The 19,658-nt window shown below is 41.5% G+C and overlaps 1 protein-coding gene across 2 annotated transcripts in view; it reads right to left on the bottom strand.

Moving 5' to 3' along the window:
* Positions 1-12,312, bottom strand: part of cdh8 (cadherin 8) — a 164,405-nt gene extending 152,093 nt beyond the window's left edge. For both annotated transcript variants that reach the window (XM_015031409.1, XM_015031410.1), the window contains exons 1-2: positions 12,175-12,312; positions 10,009-10,592 (exon numbers count right to left, since the gene is read on the bottom strand). In XM_015031409.1, the coding sequence (XP_014886895.1) occupies positions 10,009-10,266 (258 nt within the window). In that variant the 5' untranslated portion in view covers positions 10,267-10,592; positions 12,175-12,312. The remainder of the gene's footprint in view (positions 1-10,008; positions 10,593-12,174) is intronic.
* Between the last annotated feature and the right edge of the window lie 7,346 nt (positions 12,313-19,658).

Below are 19,658 nucleotides of genomic sequence, written 5' to 3'. Positions count from 1 at the left end.
TATATATATATATATATATATATATATATATATATATATATATACACACACACACACATCTGTTGGTAAAACAAAAATATCACTTTTCACAGTAAACAGTAAACAAATCTAGTCAGTAAGGCAATAAAATCTTGTCATACCTTGACATCAGTAACCCAGCATATGTTATTTAACAATTATTAAATTATCAACACAGGGCAAAACAGACAGGTTACAGCTGCAAATTCATCTCCTAATTATATAAATTATACATCATTTAAATTTAGCAACATCCTGCTTTAGGAGACCAACTCAGACAAGACAACGTGGCAGGCAGGTCTTTGAGGTGAACCACTTTAATTCCTATAAATTAGTTAGAGCAAAGTTCAAGGCAGAGAGCCAGATGATTTAGCCCAATAAGCGCTCCACCTCCACACAGCCAGCGCAGGCCAAGCCCCGGTGAGCGGCACAGAGTGAGACGGACGGGAGGAGATGAGAGGCGAGGGGAGGGGAGCCAGTTAAGCGAGGGCAGGGATGGAGATTTAGACTTAATGAGAGGTTGGGAATTCTCTCCTGTTTTTACATTTTATTTTAGCCCCAAAACAGCCAGACTCCGCTAACCGACAAACACTGACAGGGGAGCGTGCTAATCATAGCGACGCGGTCCTGGGCGCAGCCGTAAAAGGGAAGGGGTCTTGGGGGAAGGGGGGCATTTGCTAGGAATTAGCAGTGATGTAGAAGCTCGGGGAGAGTGGCCTCGCGTCAGGCCCCCTTCACCGTACAACACGGATTTAATCATGCCGAGCCACAGATGTGACTGATAGCGGCAAGCTTGTTATTTTGCCCAGGGACTCTGAAGCCGTGTGAATTGATGTGCTTTCCTGTTAAATTATTATTGCAGCTGATGCATGTACACAGGAGAGCGCGGACGGAGCGTGCCTTCTCATGATACACTGAGCGGAAACCTGATTTCGACTCCCATATGAAAACGAACAAGGGGAGGGGAAAAACTGCAGCATGCAACAGAGAAGGCTGGAGTGAATTTTACAGCAAGATGCGAAAGTATTCACAGCGCTTGAACTTTTCCGCACTTTGTCACGTCAAAACAAAAGCACAGGGTGTTGTCACATCAAAAGTATCGGTTAGTGGAAAGAAGATGGTACATTGTTTTTTTTTTTATTCATTTGCTTTTTCCGATTCAAATCCTTAACTTGTGGCACAAATTTTTATAAAATTTTGAGGATCAGCAAAAAGTTACCATAGTAACTCTGGAGGATTTACAGAGATACAAAATTTAGGTGGGATGCTCTATAAACAGGACAAACTGTAGATCATAGCTTGAAAGGAAAAGGTTTTGTAGAAAGAGCATCAAAGGAAGTTCTGGTTGCAGTTTGCAATGTCAGCTGATATCCAAAGTTTGAGTCTATGTGCAAATTGTTTGGCAAAAAAAAAAAAAAAGAGAGTTTGAACTCACTATCCATATGTTGAGATCTGGCAGTGGCAGCATCATGCTGTGGGGGCAGGGAAGCCGGAGGATCTGATATCAGACAAATGGGGTGAAATACATGGCAATCCTGGAAGAACACCTGTTAGAGGCCGAAGTACCAGGGTGTCCGAACTTTCTGTCATGTGGGCAAAATCATCACTCAAAAGTAAATGAAACAATGAAAAACAGCAAAAATCAGAAAGTCTGCTCAGTCATAAACCAAATATAAAATACTCTAAATAAATACCTGCCTGTTTACTGTGAAATGAAAGGGAAAATAAAAAGATAGGTTTTGAAAAGATGAATGTTTTCTGGTGTATAACATTTTTTTATTAAAACATTTCAATTTGATGCTAGGATTTTTGTTCATTAAAAAGAAAGAAAGAAAGAAAAACTCTCCGTCCACATTAATCACTTGAGCTGGGGACCAAATTTGTAGCGTTCTTGGACTGCAGTTGGGACCTCAAATGCCACTCAGCAGTCCCCTGCTGCACTCACATTAAAGAGTCTCGGGTGGAGACTCGCCTCCAAGGAGGTCAACAAAACTACAACTACAACTAAACAGCCAGAGCTACAACTGAGCGCTGTAGATCAAAGCATTCAGAGGGTTGGTGTGACGCTGTCAAAGTCCAAACCTACATCCAATTAAGAATCAGTGATGAAACTCAGTTCATTCTGACTGAGCTTGAGCTATTTAGCAAACAAGAATGGATGCAGTCTGTACAGCCACGCAGGAACAGTTGCAGCTTGTATATAATTAGCACTGTATCAATAAATTAACTCAGATTTTCTTCATTTTGGGCGATCGGCCGATTTTTAACCGATCTTATCCGTCTCTGTAAAAGTTTAAAATCAGCCACCGTGTCCTTATGCTGTGGTGTGAGAGAGGGCTGACTGACGCGCCCACCCACTGGGTCACATCTGCAAGTTCAAAGTTAAAAATAATCACCCAGCTGTAGCTAATTCAATGACTTTGTATCTATATTTAGCAACTTTTTATGGAAAAATATTGTTATTGGCCAACATTAGAATCAAGAATAAAGATTAGAGTTCGGCCAGAAAACTACAACGAGTTCACCCTGATGCATAATGAGTTCATTCCAAATTTCTCCCATTTGTATATTTGTGAAAAATATACAAAAACCACGTAGATCTTTCTTCTACTTCACAATTAATCACTACTTTGTGTTGGGCAATCACATAAAACCCTGATGAAACACATTGACTTGTATGGCTGTAACGTGATAAAACATGAGGTGCAAATAACTCCCATCATGCACCGCGTTCTAAGAGTGACAAATAGGCCAAAAGGTATTTAAAAAAAAAAAGAAAAAGTGTGAGCCGCTTCAGCAGCGCCGCTAAATCATCAGAGACTGGCTGGTTAAAATAAAAACACTTCACAATAACATTTAGGATGCGGGTGATATCAGTGTATGGATGGGGGAACGTAATAATGCCTGTGAGGATAAGGTCACCTGTAAATTCGAAGCGCCAGAGATTTCAACTTGCTCAAATGCACACATAATGCGGTTTGGAGAGAAATCTCTCATAAATATGACCACACTGACACCTCGGCAAATGTTTGCAAAGATACGGCTGCTATAAAGCCTGGCAGGCGCATTGTATTTACTGCTCCACACACACACGCACACACACAGCCCTTCTTGTCTAAATATACTCCATCCAGGCCTGTGTCTGCTCATCTCATTTGAGTCTGTCTGGACTTGGACGCACACAGACATACCGGGCTTGTCGTTGATGGGAAGCCTGACGACGACACAAAGGCACGGACGACCTGTCAAGCTCTTCAAGGGCAGCGCTAATGCGATCCCACGGCTCCATCACAGCCGTCCCCACGCCCGGTGTTCTATTACGGACCGGGCGGGAGAGAGATTGGAAAGAAACGGGGAAGAGAGGGGGGGAGACTGTGACCACGGTCCATTGATGTAATGGCCCCGCTGGCGTTGGTGATATACTATCCAGGTAGGGCCTTCAGGGAAAGAGGCGAGCCCACCGAGCCAGTCGAAAGGGGAAGGCAGAGAGAGGCAGCAGACTGAAAGCTGTTAGCATGTGTTTCTGTTTTTTTTCTTCTTTTTTTTTTTTTAATTACATATGAGGTGAGGATGCCGATCTAAGACTAGCAGCTCAATACGGATCTGTGTGGCACAGCTCGAAGGGAGATTATAGAGCTGTGTGGTGTTTTATTTATTTCTTTATTTCTTATTTTCCAGGAGCTGATGTGGGTGTGAGAAAGCAAATGGAACCAAGTCCAACAAAAACACTGATGGGCTTTTCCCTTTCCAGGATTTAATAACAGCTTTCCGATTCAACCCTCTCTCCGCAGCTTTTTGGAACCTGCATCTAATTCCGGGCTGCGTTTCAGAACGTATTATATCTGAGCCAATGCTTGTAATTTACGTGTCATAATGGCCATCAATCACCAGCAATATTTCGGCTAATATTCTCATTAACTCCCACTCCTCATCCATCAATCAAAGGCAGAGCCAGACAGGCGGCTCAGCTGTCTGGAGAAGTGGATGTAGATAAAGGTGGGAGGGGGATCGGCGTTCGTCGCAGGCCCGAGTCGGCGGCGCCGGCAGCGGCGGCTGGGCTCTGATCTGCCAAGCATCAACGGGGACTTTGTTTCCAGGCTCCGTTCAGGACCCTTGTCTCACCTTTAAAGTTCCCATCTCTGCTGAACGCTTGAAGAAATTTCAACGGTGTCACCGTACCACACCCCATCAGCCCCGGGGGCGAGCTTACTCTGGCTCAAGAGTCGCTCTCTCCACAATCACCAAGTCTGAGCTGGCAAGAGGAGGAGAAGGCAAGAGGAGTAGGAAGAGAGAGAGATTGAGTTGGGATTTACAGAGTATCCCACATGTAGCCCCGGCAGTCCGAAGTGTATCAGGTCGGAATGTGATTGGTATCTGTTGTGGCATTTAAAAAACAACATAACCTGATTGAATTACTTTAGCTTTAAAGAGAGAAGCAATTATTCCTTCTGCTGCTAAAATAATACAAATAATTGATTATTACTTGGACTGTTGACACTGACATTAGCATTGATGCTGCAACATGTGTAGCATTGAATAGCTTTGCCAATATGATAAATCCTTTTCGGACTTAGTCTTTTCCAGAGTCCAATCAGATCGATTTTAAAAACCAAAAATGAACCAAGAGAAGAGGCTTTGTCGTCCATCTCTCCTATTTGCGGATGTGTGTTAGATTTACAGGCGTACCACAAACATAATACAAAGGTTCCGGTTCTGGACTTTTGTATGCAAAAGAAAAAACTGCAATTAATTGCGTTGAAATTTTTAAAATCCCAGCCCTGGTTTTATACAGACAAATTTTTCAGTATTTTACCTGCCGATCATCAATTGAGCAAAAACTGACCTGTTCTGTTTTGGGGGTCTACCAATGTGACATTAGCTAACAGTCGTAGAGTAATGAAGATATTACGGCACAGTTTTCAAACAGCATTAAAGTTCGTGCTCCTTAGACCTCCAAGCAATGACTGTCAGAAAACAGACAAGCTGACTGGCAACAAGTTGACGTTGGGGTGCATTATGTTTTAACAAGCCAGAGAAAACACCAATCATTAAAATACTTTCAACAGCACAAATGACACCAAGTGAAGTTTTGGTTTTTAACCCTCGGTTTACATCAGTACCGCTAACTAGACCGAGAAAAGTAGAGAGCATCAAACAATAACGTCTGAAATAAGTTTTATACACTATCCTGGACAAAGCTGGCGCATTAACAGTCCGAAGCCAGGTGGTAAACACAAAACGAAAAGCAATTAAAACCTCGACTCATATGAGCTGTGAAAATTTTACTTTATGAGATACAGAATCCAATAAATACATAAACACGCGCAAGGAGCAGCTGCTTTTACAACACACTGAACCAATTAAATCTCCCCCAGATCTTTTTATTGGTTTCACCTGAATGCACCACGTAAATTGAAAAAACTAAACTGAAACATTTCAAAGAAGTCAGTCCCAGAAATGCCTCTTGAGTTCGTTTTTTTTTTTTTTTTTTTTTTTAAGGGAGCGCAGTCTACAAAATATCACCTTTAATTCCAGCAAAAAAGCACCCAGCAGACTTCCAGATCCGCTCCAGCCTGATGCTGTCCCCCCTCCGTCTTGTTGAGAATGCTCTCAAGCAGCTTGTTAAAAACGATAAATCCCATGTTTTTTTCCTCAGAACACATATGAGGAAAGACAAAGCCATTTCCCCCCTTCTTACAGACGTATCCATTTTCTTTGCTGAATCAGTAATCAAAGCTTTTTACTATTTTTTTTTTTGGACTGCATCACTGTCACTCCCTGCAATCTCACACTTCAGTCTGAACTGATGAATATTAATGGTTGATTACCGATTCTCTTTGTGGAAAAACACACACACACACACACACACACACACACACACACACACACACACACACACACACACAATGCTGCAGCGGATGAAAGCGTTGGACAATAGGATGAAGGATCAGTCAGATTAGTGCATCTACACTCCATTTCAGTCCTGGAATCCATCATTAGCAAACCAAACAGGATCCGTGTTAAATGATCTGAAGTAAAGGAGTTTAGAGAAGTCATGTCTAGAAAAAAAAATGAAAAAAAATCTCAGTGCAGACTACCATCAATCTGCCAGGCACTACAAAGGAGGAACACATCCGGATATCTCTTTGGTGCAAACGCAGCAATTTGCACGCTGTTTGTCTTTTGTTCCAACACAGTGTTTTGCCTTTAATGGCCTGGTGTAATTGAGTTGTGTCGTTGTATGTTTTAATAATTGAAGCAGCTTTTGACTGGAGAGGCAGAACGGCAGGAGGAAGAGGCCGGCGGTTCGGATCAGACGCAGAGTCTGGACCCAGGGGTTTCTTGGAGATAAAATCGTTTCCTGTTTTGTTGGACAAAAATCAGAATCTGAGCAGTTTGAGAGATTCTCATTGGGAGTCGTGTGATACCGAGTCAGAGCCAGCAGGTAGATAAGATGCTGCTGCAAACTTTAAAAAGCACCAGTCTGAGGCCTTACAGTCCAAAACTTCATTCATATTCACTCTTTCCAGTTTGGTATGCAAAGTTCTCCACATAGGATATTAAACAATTTCAGATTAAACCATTTTTCAAAGTAGTTTGTGTTTAATGTGTTAAAAGTTAGGGTTAAGCACCAAGGTTACAATTAGGTTTGGGTGTTAACAGCGTGATAGCAAATCATTTCTGAACCGCAGACTGAGTGTTGGGGCCTTAGTATGACACCAGCAGTTTGATACTTTCTTCATATTTTAAAGTTTAAGGGAAGAAGAATTGGGACAAAATAAGACAGATGTGTTTGACAACCAGAAATAAGTTTAATAACCCTAAACTTATTTCTTTCCACTTATACAGTCATATTCAATAAAGTTGTCACAATAAAAGTACTTTTTAAAACTTGACAACCTTTAAACAAGTATTAAACATAATTTTCATTAAGTCTACATTTATCTCATAAAAATGTTTCTTTTTATTGGTCTGATGTAATATTCTGATTTTTAAATGTCATCTATTCATTAACTGTCAGCAGAAAATCATCACAATTAGCATAAATTAATGGTAGAAAACATCCATTTGTGTGCATTTAATCTATGTAATGTGTTTCACTTGTGATAAAGTTTCTAAAATAAACTGACTTTTCAATAATATTCCAATTAATTGAATGGGTCTGCAGTGTGTTTGGAAGTTAGAGTTGATCGGCGTTTGGAGAGGAAGGATGAGAGTTTTACCGGTAGGTATCAATATCCAAGCGGCTTCAAGTTCTGGCCTACCATCTCCTTTTCTGACCGATTCCAAAACTACATCACATTAAAAAGATAAAATACGTCCTGCATGTTCAGAAAAAGATCAAATGACAGAAATATTCCCATACATGCATCAAAGCGTGACGCTAACCTCTATCCGATTATCCAAATTAAATACATCAGAGGACAGGCTGTAGGTTGATGTGCTTACACACTGAAACAGTGGGAGTTTTGACGCCTTCAATGGAGAGAAAGAAATCAGATTTTTCAGTATTTGTGATACAGATCACCATTAATGCATTAAAGCAGACTGTATGCTGCTGACCTTTTATCTTTTTTTTTTTACTGAGACGACATCGATGGAGCAAAAATTCCGGCTCTACAAATTCTTGAGCCTGTGCAGCTGCTGCTTATGGGCTCTCTGTCTGCTCCAGTCGCATGCATGCTTCCTTCTTGCTTCTGGAAGACTGAGTCTGTCTGCTTTCCCACATTTGCCTATTTCTGTTTTTAATGATGGGATATTTCTGAAGCACCTTTGGCTCATGATGAGTAATCCTTAAAATCCCCTCCAACTCTGTGTTCATTTTAAGCTACAGCCAAGCAACAAGCTTTCACAGCTGTCTCCCCGGCTTCACTTTAACAGGTACTGCATGTCTGCCTCGACCGACGCCAACGGGACTGACGGGGGCCGACGAGCACATCACTCACTGAATCACAATGTCAGGAAACAGTGCGCTGAAGAAGAAAAGTGAAAAGGGAAAAACGAAGGCTTGGGGGCAGCGGTGGTGGTGCTGCCGTGAGAGAGGGGTACTGTCGTGGTTTGTAGTTGTCCGTCTTCCATACCTCGTCCCCACCAGTCCCCCCCTATCTACAGCTCTCCTGTCTTTATGCTAATGCTCTGTGGTGAGAGAAAACACAGCAGATGGAACCCTGATTATAAAAAAAAAAAGAAAATCAATGGGATGATCTCTTCCTCACAAACACCTTCTCTTTCTCTGGTTCACTTCGTCGGATTAGGGAGGAGTCGAATTAAGGCTTGGAGTTCGGTGGCTATAAGCAAACTCCGGGATGGAAGGAGTCCAACCTCTGCCTCGACTTCCTTGATAATCGTCTGCGGCAGACGCTGCGGAGGAAATCTAGCTAAACACCCAAAGAGCTATACGACCCATTTGAATCCCACCTCCCACCCATTTGATTCATCCTTTAATTAAGCGTGAGAAACACGGGGAGGAAAAAAAGTGGAAAGAAAAGGAGACAGAAGTACAGAAAAGGGAGAGGGAGATTTATAGTCCTGAACCAATGCGGTGCCATCTTGGTCTAACTTATCTCGGCTCTGCCAGCCACACTCATGAGCACTTAACCTTGCAGTGAACGCAACCCATCATCAGCGCTTTGCAAAAGGGCTAGCTCTCGCTCACCCTCCCCCAGCACCCCTCTGTTCTGCACCCGGTCCTCGCACTGTCCTTCATCAGGAAGGTACCTGTGACTAACCTGCCCTACAGTCAAGTTTCCGTTGCATTAGCAGAGGCCTTGACAGAGAGCATCCCTCACCATATGGACCGTAGTGTTTTTGTACCTGCTATTCCCTGTTGAACATTTTCAACTCAGTTAATCACAAATTCTTGTCTCTCTCTCTTTTTTTCGTTCTTTATTTATAGAAAAAAAATACAGAAAAAAACATGATTATGTAATAGTTTGTCAGGTGATATCCTGAGCTTTTGACGCTCAGGATCCCACAGCTGTGGCGGAAACCTCGCGTTCCAAGCTCACGTGCGGACCCCGTGGCCCCTGTGAGTGTTTGTTTCCTCCTGCATCCTAATGAGCAGCCATTGTCGAATCCTGCGGAGGCTTGCCTAAATGACTCGACTGAAAAATTAATGCATCACTTAACAGCATTTTTGTGTCGCGTTTGCACGATATTCTGAAAACACAGGTGCAAACCCCATGTGGTGGCCAATCTTTAATTGATGAGGCCATATGACAAGGTTTGGAACACAGGACGATGCTTAAAGTAGTTAATTGGCCAGTGAGTCATAAGCAACATTGGCCATACAAGCTTGCTGTCCAATTTGAGATTCTGGTAAACTGTTTGCAAAAGGCTATTACCAAGTGAGATCAAATATTGCGGCCGGTGGCCTGTGTCCCTGCTCATGCCAGAGTGGCTGGATGATACTGTCGGGTGGGAGGGAAGTGAGGATGCCAGGCTGGCTCTCCCCAGGTGAAAGTCAGCAAAGAGCTGTGAACAAGCTGCTTTGGCTGGGCCGGCCAGCAGCCTTCCACCTCGACGCAGGGCCGGGGGGAGCAGGTGGCCCCGAGCTGCAGGATGGAAAATGGAACCTACCCTACGTGCTTCCTGTGCCATGCATAATCTGTAACACATGCCTTCATGTGGCAAAGTGGGAAGAGAGAAGGTTCTTCCTGCAGAAACTGTGGGAAGAACTAGAAATCTGCTTCAAGGGCATACAAAGGCATAAGCTAAAAAAAAAAAAAAAAAAAAAAAAGTGAAACTATTGCCTGAATGTAGATTATATTGTGTCCGTATAGACCCCTGCCCTCCCCTGTCCTCTCTCGGCCTCCGTCCTCAAATCTCTGTCTCCCCCTCCCTCTCCCGTCTCCGACACCCTGAGCCCTCCCACTGCCCACTGGGAAGAGAACGAAACAAGGAGGAAGACGGACCCATTCAGACGGGCCGAATTAATGTTTGCACACGATAAGCAAGCTTAATATAACGCTGACAATCACAAACACTCACCCTGCCAACCAGGATTGGATCCCGTCCAGAGAATTCCTCCAGCACAAACATTTGATTCCAAACCCATCCTCTCTTGGCACGGCTCAGTAATCTTTGTCCTTCGCCAAGACCGCTCGCCGCCGCCGCCGACCCTCCGGTTTGTGCTGTTCTGGATTGGCCCCCAACGGGGGTCGTGGAAACGGAGGGGACGCAAGTAATCCACACCAGCAGCAAGGACATCCACAGATCCACCAGCATCTCCTCGGACCTCTTTGGCATCCTGTCGCTGCCTGTTTTATTTTATTTTTTATTTTTTTGCTTGTTTGACTGTTTGTTTTACTGGACTCTTCTTCTTCTTCTTCTTCTTCTTCTTCTCCTCCTCCTCTCTCCACCTCTTGCCCCGCCTCCCCCCTCCTCTCTCTTCAGATCAACAGCTCCTTCTTAGATAACAAGAAAAGGTTACTTGTGTCCTCTTAGAGCGGCAGAGCTTGCATTCATGGTGCGATAAAGGTCACCGGCGTGGCTTGGCGTGCCTCCATAGCAGTTGGCGAGGGGGGTGAGGCTCTCTGCGTGGCGTCCATTGGCTGTTACTCCAAGGGGAAGACCTGAAAGGGAGCAATCAGAGTTTGTTAGTCTCTTCGGACTCGTGGAGGATCGCGAGGAAGTCGACAAAACATTTGAACAAGTTATGTGTGACAGTTATAGCTAAAGGGAGTGGAAAGGTGTTTGGGAGGGGGGAGCTGTAAGGAACAGCAACACGGCCCTGACCCAACATCCTCATCTAATTTTTCACCTTATCCTGCCTAGAACAAGAATAACCGTACTCCGAGACTCTCTGCCCCCTGCCCCCCCCTCACAATATCAGATTGCTACGTTTGTAATCTGTCGTTCTGGGGGGATTATCCCGGTCAGATTTTGAGGACTCTTGTGTTTCCGTGTGATTGATGTTGTGACAGGTTGAGCACATTCACACACTGCAGGCAGATTCCTCAGATGCTCCCTCCTCCTCCTCCCCTGCTCTTTAAGTTCCAAGGTGAGGCAGAGGAGCGATGTCGACAGGACTGCAGCCCTCTGATATCAAAAGAAACCAGATGAGATTATTGACCCCCCCCCCAAAAAAAGGGTGCAGAGAGGAGTTTTTACCTACTGAAGCAGATATAGAATATCACAAAAGAAGTGTTCTTTCATGATAAGCATGAACACAAAGTTGATGTTTTTGAATATTTTTGAAGCAAATTTTCTTATGAGACAATCTGATAAAGCAAAGCTGGAGTTCTTCTCTTAAAGGTTTAACTTTTACCAGCTGGGTGTGATTTCATTAGACAGGGATAAAGACCAAAAACTAATGCAGATGATATCACTGAGCCCAGCAGACTGTTTCCAGTTCCCAGGAACTTTTACAGCCCCTATAATGTAAGGCTACTGCATTTCCAAGGACAGTTATTTGAAGCCCAAAGCAACAGTACTGAAGTGTATATTATGACCTGGAGACCAAAAATTACATATTACAAAAGAAATATGTATTTAAAAAATTCTCCTAAGTCAAGATTTTACAACAATTATTTAAATGCAATCTGCACTGCGTTTTTCTACTCTTGCATCCACTTCAGTTTGAACCTGAGCATGCATTTCAGCACCACCAGACAGAGGGACAGAGGGACAGCTCCCCGGCGACGGCAGCCAAGCCGAGTCCTGGCGGCTCGGGCGCCAACGGAACGCCGGGCAGCAGCCAGAGGAGCTGTCCAAGGTGGGAAAACGCACAAGCTTGATTTTTTATTTTTATTTTTTTCGTTATTGCTGCCGTTTCTAAATCAAATTCATAAAGTACGAGGCGCCGGCTTGAATCTGTACCATCTAACAGCGCTCTCTCTCACTCTTTCTGAAGTTTGAGTTCGTCTTTGCGCATCAGCTGTGCGACTGGAGCGCACAAGCGGTCCGATTTGCGGGGGAATCATCCACATGCAGCCGGCATGCATGACAAGCGCAGGAAGGAGTTGAGGGGAGGGAAAAAAAGATAAGCTAAGTTGCAGACCTTTCTGCAGACCTGCTGGGTTTGGGGACGGAATCTCTGAAACGAGCTCAGATAGGAGAAGAGAAGTCTTCTTCAGCCTCACCGTGTATTAAGGTGTCAGTCGCCTACCTGACGAGCTTCGCTTTTTAATGCAATGGTGGCTCGGTTGTACTTACTCGTGAGACTCGGATCCTTTCCCGCTGCTGCATTATTTTAGCGTTTTGCCTTCCAAAAAACGCCAAAAACTCCATTAGGGTTTTCCCTCCGAGGTAAAAAAAAAAAACAAAAGAAAAAAAACCCCAAAAAACAAAAACAAAAACAAAAAAAAAACAAAATGTGCAAAACAAGCGACTGACCGACAACAAAAAAATAAAAAAGAGAAAAATAAATAAAGAAAATCCGTCCTGCAGTTTGTCAATGCGGAGCGACACGGTGTTGGTTGCGCGCAGTTAGAGGAGCTCCGACAGGCTGGCTGGCCGACTGGGGAAGTGAGGAGGAGATGGAGGAGAGAGCTGCACGCTGGAGGAGGAGAGGAGGAGAGGAGAGGAGCAGAGAGGGGGAGAAACCTCCCTCCGCTGCGCTCATTGGGTTGATGAGGAGTCGGGTCAACAGGCGCGCAAATGAACGAACGCACGGCGCTTCAGCACCGGCCACGGACGCAGATTAATAATAATAATAATTATAATAAAGGAAGGTTAGCGTCTCACGTTCAAAGCGTCAGCTGTAGATATTTAAAAATATATATGTGTTTCTATCCTCACTGTTACTCTTTTTTTTTCTTTTTTTTTTCTTTTTTTACGGCGCGTGAGTTTTCCGACAAGCAGAAAGCCGCGCGCGGCTGCTCATTTCCAGTCATCTGATCGGGTTCACGAGCGACCAGATGGACACGCGGTGGAGGCTGAGAGGGAAAGAGAAGGACTCCTCTGTCCTTCCGGGTTTAACATGATGTTTGCACCGTTTTTCTGCATTTAAACAGGGAAAAACTCTTCGCATACATTAAATAAAACAGAAAGAAACGAATTATTGGCTAGCAAAAGAGAAGTAGTGGGGGTGTGGGAGGGGATGAGGCTCTTATTAAGACCGTTAGTGAAAAGGTCATGGCTCATCATTGCGGGGATGAATTAAGAGTGTGTGAGCGCGGTAGAGTGTGTATGTGTGAATGACAGCAGAGGGGGATCATTTAGCTGCCCATAGAGGGAGCCCTCTAGTGTTTGTGTAGCTACTCGGCAGCAGCGGAGTCTCACCGTGGGGGTGAGAGAGGGGGAAATATTACATTGAGGTCCTTTAGTTTGTGACATTAAAACCCCCAAACTTCAATAAAAAAAACATATATATATATATATATATATATATATATATATATATATATATATATATATATATATATGTCAGACCAAGGTGGATCATAATTGTTATTTGGAAGACAAGTGATACAGGGTTTTTCATATTATAATCTGAAAAGTGTCGTGTGCATTTGTATTCTAAGTCAATACTTTGTAGAACCACATTTCACTGCAGCTGCCACTGCAAGTGTTTTGCCTTACAGCAGCTTTGGTCTTTGCATCCGGAGCAGGGCTGCGTCTAATGATTATTTTAGTAATCGATTATTCTGATTAATTAATTGATTAATTAACCCAATTAATCAATTAATTGGGTTAATGTGGCAGAATGGACACATTCTGCAGCTTTTTCATATCTCCCACTTAAGCATATTTTGTGCAACGTGAAAAATATATAAAAAAATGTAAATAAACAAATAATTAGATTTTTTTTTAAGATAAAAAAATAAAAATTTTATAGCCTAAAATGCAATGGCAGTATTCCATTGGTGAATGCTTGTCCATTTGTGGCAAATGATGCATCTGGAGCTAAAAAATACTTCCAATATTAACATATTACTGCTCTGACAAATTTGGTCTTTCAGTATATTTTAGTGTCTGCATACTCCATTTCAACAATTATTCAATCACTAAATTAGTTTACTTGTATTTCAATATTAGATTAATATCGCGATTAACCCGATTAATCATTTCAGCTCTAATATAGAGTATGACACTACCAATTCTTCTTTATAAAATAGTTCCAGCTTTGTGAGGTGGGTTAGAAACCATTCATTGTCAACTGTTTTTCTTTCAGTATCGTTTGAAATTTATCTCCAACCAGCTTCCCTTACCCTGCTTTCAGAAAACTGCCATCCCCTTTGCATGATGCTGCCACCACCATGTTTAACAGCGACGGTGTTGAAAATGTTGATCTTTTTGGGCTAAACCAGTAGCCGTCCGGTCGACAGATTCTCCCACCTGAGCAGCTGGGTCTTTGCAGCTCCTCCAGAGTTTCACTGGTGCTGCTTTTCTGATTAATAATCTGTTAAAGTCTCTAAATTACTTTGGGTAAAACTTATGAAGAATCAACAACTGTTAGATATAACATGGATTTTCCGCAAAGAATGACATTAAAAGCATGTTTTAAGACCCATTTCTCTTTAATCTAATTTTTTTACATCTATTTCCATCAACAGAAAAATAATCTATCCATGTTCTTTGCAAAATTTGATGCTAATCTTTATTTTAAATCCTAAAATTAGAAATTATATGATACCATATTTCATAGAGGATATTTTTTCTTTTCAGAAAGGCATGCAACATTTGTGGCTCTAAACGAGTTTTATTTGGCTGGCCTGACAGCAAAAATGGATCTTTAGGTTGTAAAGGCTGCAGACCTGAGCTGTGAGACCTCCACACAACTGCTGTCATAAGACTTTATGTAGGCATAAGGAGCAAAGCGGGCTCGACGCTTAATATGTCACTCTCTGTAAAAAGAATTTATCCGTAAAACTTCTACTTCCACTTAAAAATGATGTGATATTGTTTGGGTGCAACAACATGCTAACGTGACAAGACGTTAAAAGATTTCAAAGTGTAGGATTCCACAAGGTGCTGTATATGTGATTTAATTTTAAATGCTTGTTATAAAAGACTTTGTCAGAGAACAGTGTCTTGTTGTGCTTCACCACCTTAAAACCCCAGACCTATTCCTCAGAGGCTTTCTTTTTTTTTTTTCCATTTTCCTCCTGAAGGCCTTTTGACCCAAACGCCAGAAATCCTAATTAGCAAAGACATCAAGTCGACCATTATTTATTTCTGTACGATTTAATTCTCCTCCCACTCCCGCTTTGATGCCGCAGCTGCGTGTCAGATGGGAATTCTCCAATCATCTTTCTTAAAAGCCCCCGTTGCATAATGCATGAGGCTGTAAATGTTGAGCCATGTTGCTCTTTCTCCGTATGGATGGAGTCTTCATTGACGGACGCGAGGAGCATGTCGGATATCCGTGGATGGACATGAATGTGTTACTTAACAAAACAATAAATAAATAAAATAAAGTAACTGCTCAGGGATCGCTGCTGATCTTGAATCGAAGTAAACGAAGAAGCACGTTGGAGCAACCGAAGCTGGTATTGCTTGCATGCAGCCTCCTACACATTTGTACCGAGCATCTGGAACGTATTCACAACTGCTTCACTTTTTACACATTATCTTATGTTATAGTTTTTCCTCAACTTTCCTCGACATTTTTTACACAAAAATGTTCAGTTTAGAACAAGTAGTTCTACACTGAATTGTTTACACAGATAATCCTTCCTATGTTTCTACAGCTTAAATGATGTCCACTTGTCGTAAATTCAGTTAATTGGACTTTATTGGGAAAGGCACACGTCTGCCTACATGAGGTTCTATAGCTGACAGCAGGTCAAAGGTAAAACACCAAGAAGGAATCAAAGGAATTGTCTGTAGTCGTCCAAAACAGGATTGTCTTGGGGGACCAATCTGTGGAAGGTTCCAGAAACATTTCTGACCAATGACCTCCGTCATTGGTCAATGGAAGAAGTTTGGTTGGAAGCCATTGACCTAAACTGAGTGACTGGGAGCGAAGGGTCCTACTCAGGGAGGAGACCAAGAAACCGATGGTCACTCTGTCAGAGTGAGAACCTTTCAGAAGGTACCTAAAAGGTCCTGAAGGACTCTTAGAGCAGGAGGAACAAGATTCTCTGATCTGATGAGACGAAGACTGAAGTCTTTGGTGTGAATCCCAAGCATCATGTTTGGAGGAAGCTCCACCGTCCCTATAGTGAAGCATGGTGGTGACTGCATCATCCTATTGAGATGTTTTGTAGTAGCATGAAGTGGTGGACTAGTCAGGAAAGAGGAAAAGATGAATGCAGCAATGTCCAGAGACATCCTGGATGAAAAACTGCTCCATAGCATCTGGACCTCTGACTGGAGTGACGGTTCACTTTTCAGCAGGATAACGACCCAAAGCTCATGGTCCAGGTATCTAGAGTGGCTTCAGAACCACTGTGTGAATGTCCTAGAGTAACCTAACTAGAGTTCAGACTTGAACATGATTGGATGTCATGGAGAAATTTAAAAATGGCTGACAGATGTCTCCATTCAACCTGATGGAGCTGCAGAACTGTAAATAGGAGCAGGTCAAACTGCCAAAAGACAGGTGAGCTAAGCTGGTGGCATTATATTTAAAAGTACTGCCAGCTTGAATTGCTGCCAACAAAGTATTAAGCAAAGACTGTAAATACATCCATAAAGGTCATTTGTTGGATTACTATTTCTAACAAATGTACACAACACTTGAAATAAGGCTGGAACATAAACTGTGGAAGAAGTGAAGCATTGCAGCAGTTATACATTAAGAACCTAACACAACCTAGCAATATTTTACCTTCTTTGTACTGATTGCTGAAGTCAGGATATGTTCTGGGTAAATGCCCCATCGGTAGCAGGTGAATTCAGAATTAATAAATCATTTAAAAAAAAAAAATCTCCTGCTGTGCAGAGACTTTTGTGCCAACGAGATGGTTCACGCTTTAAATTAGAGATTAATTCCACTGACATGGCCCCTGCCAGTGATCAAAATATCAGACAGCTTTGAAAAAGGCAAAGTAAGTGAAGGGGAAATGGTCTTTAGAAGCCAAGCATTCTCAATCGATCATTAGTTACCGCTTTGTCAGAGGTATTAATCACAGAGCTGTTGCAGGGTGAACCACAGACTCGCATGTCCACAAGTTACTAACACAGTCAGGGCGAGTTTGGTGCATGACTTAGCCGGTTTTGTTTGGCTTTAATTCGTTTACTCTTCATATCAGGCTCATTTTTAAACCCTGCTGTTCTGCCCCAAACTCCACTAGTTCAAACTTTTTAAAGAGAAATACATTTTCCCTTAAGCATATTTCTAATTTATTCCATATTTATTAGAGAGCTGGCCATATAACTTCAGCTTAAACACTGCTGTTGGAACTTTGCTTCACATAACATCCCGAGTTTGTTTTATGGTAGCACTATGTTGCAATTTACGTCCATAAATTTATGATTTTTAAAACTAACACTATTAAAATATTTGGTAAAATTAAAAGGCAAATTTCCTTTTGTTAAAAGGGACATTTCTGGTAAGTTACTATTTTGTTTTTTTGTTTCTTTGTTTATACTCACCATTGTTTGTCCCTTTGCTCAAATCCTACAGAAAGCGCAGGTGTATAATAGAAATAAATACGAAGATGTGTCATGAAGTGCGTCGGTCCGTCGCCGCTATACGTCATAGCGTCCGCCATATTGTATGTCTTCTTCGTCTTGGCGGTAGGCAACAAATCTACAGGAATTACCACCTCCTAGTGGTTCATAGCCACCATGAACCACTAGGAGGTGGTAAGCTATCTATCTATCTATCTATCTATCTATCTATCTATCTATCTATCTATCTATCTATCTATCTATCTATCTATCTATCTATCGATCTATCTATCTATCGATCTATCGATCGATCGATCGATAGATCGATAGATAGCTCTATCTATAGATGTATCTATTATCTATAGATCTATAGATAGATCTATCTCTTTCTATAGATAGATAGATAGATAGATAGATAGATAGATAGATAGATAGATAGATAGATAGATAGATAGATAGATAGATAGATTTTCATATGGTTGAATGTTAGAATTGTTTAAAAAACAATTTTGAGTTTTCTAAACTCAACCTTAGTTGAGCTAATATTTAGCTATATGAAGATGCAACTTATTGAGAAAATATCCATTCAAAACTTGTATCATGAAATATCCTTTGATATAACTCCATCAAGACTGTTATAATACAACTTTTTTTCTTATATTGTTAGTTGGCACCTTTAATGAAAGTGCTGTGCTCTCTAACCTTTGACAAATGGCACTGAGCTGCATTTTAATAACAGATCAAGTCTGGTCCTGTTTCAGGAATTTCCATCTTGGTGAGGATTAAGTCACAATACTTTGCACTCTGAGTGCATAGTAGTTTTTGATTGGCTGGAGGGTGTCCATTATTTCTCATAAGTGACAGCTGCAAAGTAGTTTCACGACTGAAACTGCTTTTTAGCCATTCTAAATTAATGAGCTCGATCCACCATAATGACTGCCATCAGGTGGCTGTGGACAGTGCAACATTAGGAATAAATGAAGTAAAAAAGGAAGCTGAATACTTAATAACACCAAGTGTAGTCCTTCACTGTATTTTCAAAGTGACTAAAACATAGGTTCCAATGTTCTCTGAACTTTATTTGACCTGACTGATCATCACATGCTGTGCTAATTAACTTGCTACTTTAGCCATCCATCAGCAGTGGGTGTTACATCACGGTCTATTGACAGAGGACGGTGTTGTAGCTTGCAATCATATAAAACCCTTTCAGAATATATTTACAGTTTTTCTAGACATATCTGATATTATTTTCTTCAAGAAGCCTCAATTACAAACTGTAGCACAGTAAGCCCACACCACGATCTAACCTTCACTATGTTCAATGCTTCGTTATATGACTTTCATTGCATGTTGAATTTATTATAATCAATTAAAATAAATAAATTATAACATATAATTTATTATATTATATGTTGAATTATATGTTGAATATGTTATATGTTGAATATGTTGAATTCAAACATGTTGAAATTATTATGCGCATCAAAGCCAAAGGTCTGTAAATACCCTCATTTTTTTGAGAAACTTTAGTTGTATTCATCTCTCTCTCCAGTGGTGTTTTTGTTTGATTCGTTTCATTAGGCCGCGGCTCAGCGTGCAGCATCTGGTGTAGGCTGAAAACCAACTCTTCACAATCGCTTCTAAACACTCTAAATCGTTCTTGTCTAACAATCTATAACCTGTTATGCTCCTCTCACCGTGTCCAAACAGAATCATCTATCAAATATCTTAATAATTAACATTGTATAAAGTGGAATTTCAACAATATTAGCAGCTCCTTTGAAGCATTTGGAATAGTGCTGGTTTATGTGGGCAGTGCAAATGGATAAATGAGCAGATGATCTCAAAGGTTTAGCATATAAGCCATCTGGCCTTTGTCAGGTTCTTCAGTTAAAACCCTAGTCTTTTTATATACAGGGAAAGTTTGCTAGAGATGAAGTATATCCAAAAATCTATGCAGAATTGTAATTCATAATGTCAATGGAGATGAAACTTCATGGCAAAAAGAAAAACTTCAAAAAAGTATAAATCCATGACAAACCACTTTTATGATGGCTTAAAAATACATACCTGAAAAAGATTTACATTTTTCAGCTACTGTAGGTAAAATATGGAAGGAAAAAAAAAAAAAAAAA

This window comes from Poecilia latipinna, unplaced genomic scaffold, assembly GCF_001443285.1.
Source record: "Poecilia latipinna isolate Pla-1442-1.1 unplaced genomic scaffold, P_latipinna-1.0 Scaffold206, whole genome shotgun sequence".
Taxonomy (NCBI): domain Eukaryota; kingdom Metazoa; phylum Chordata; class Actinopteri; order Cyprinodontiformes; family Poeciliidae; genus Poecilia; species Poecilia latipinna.
The sequence above is the reverse complement of the archived record's forward strand: the minus strand, read 5'-3'. Positions and strand labels throughout refer to the sequence as shown.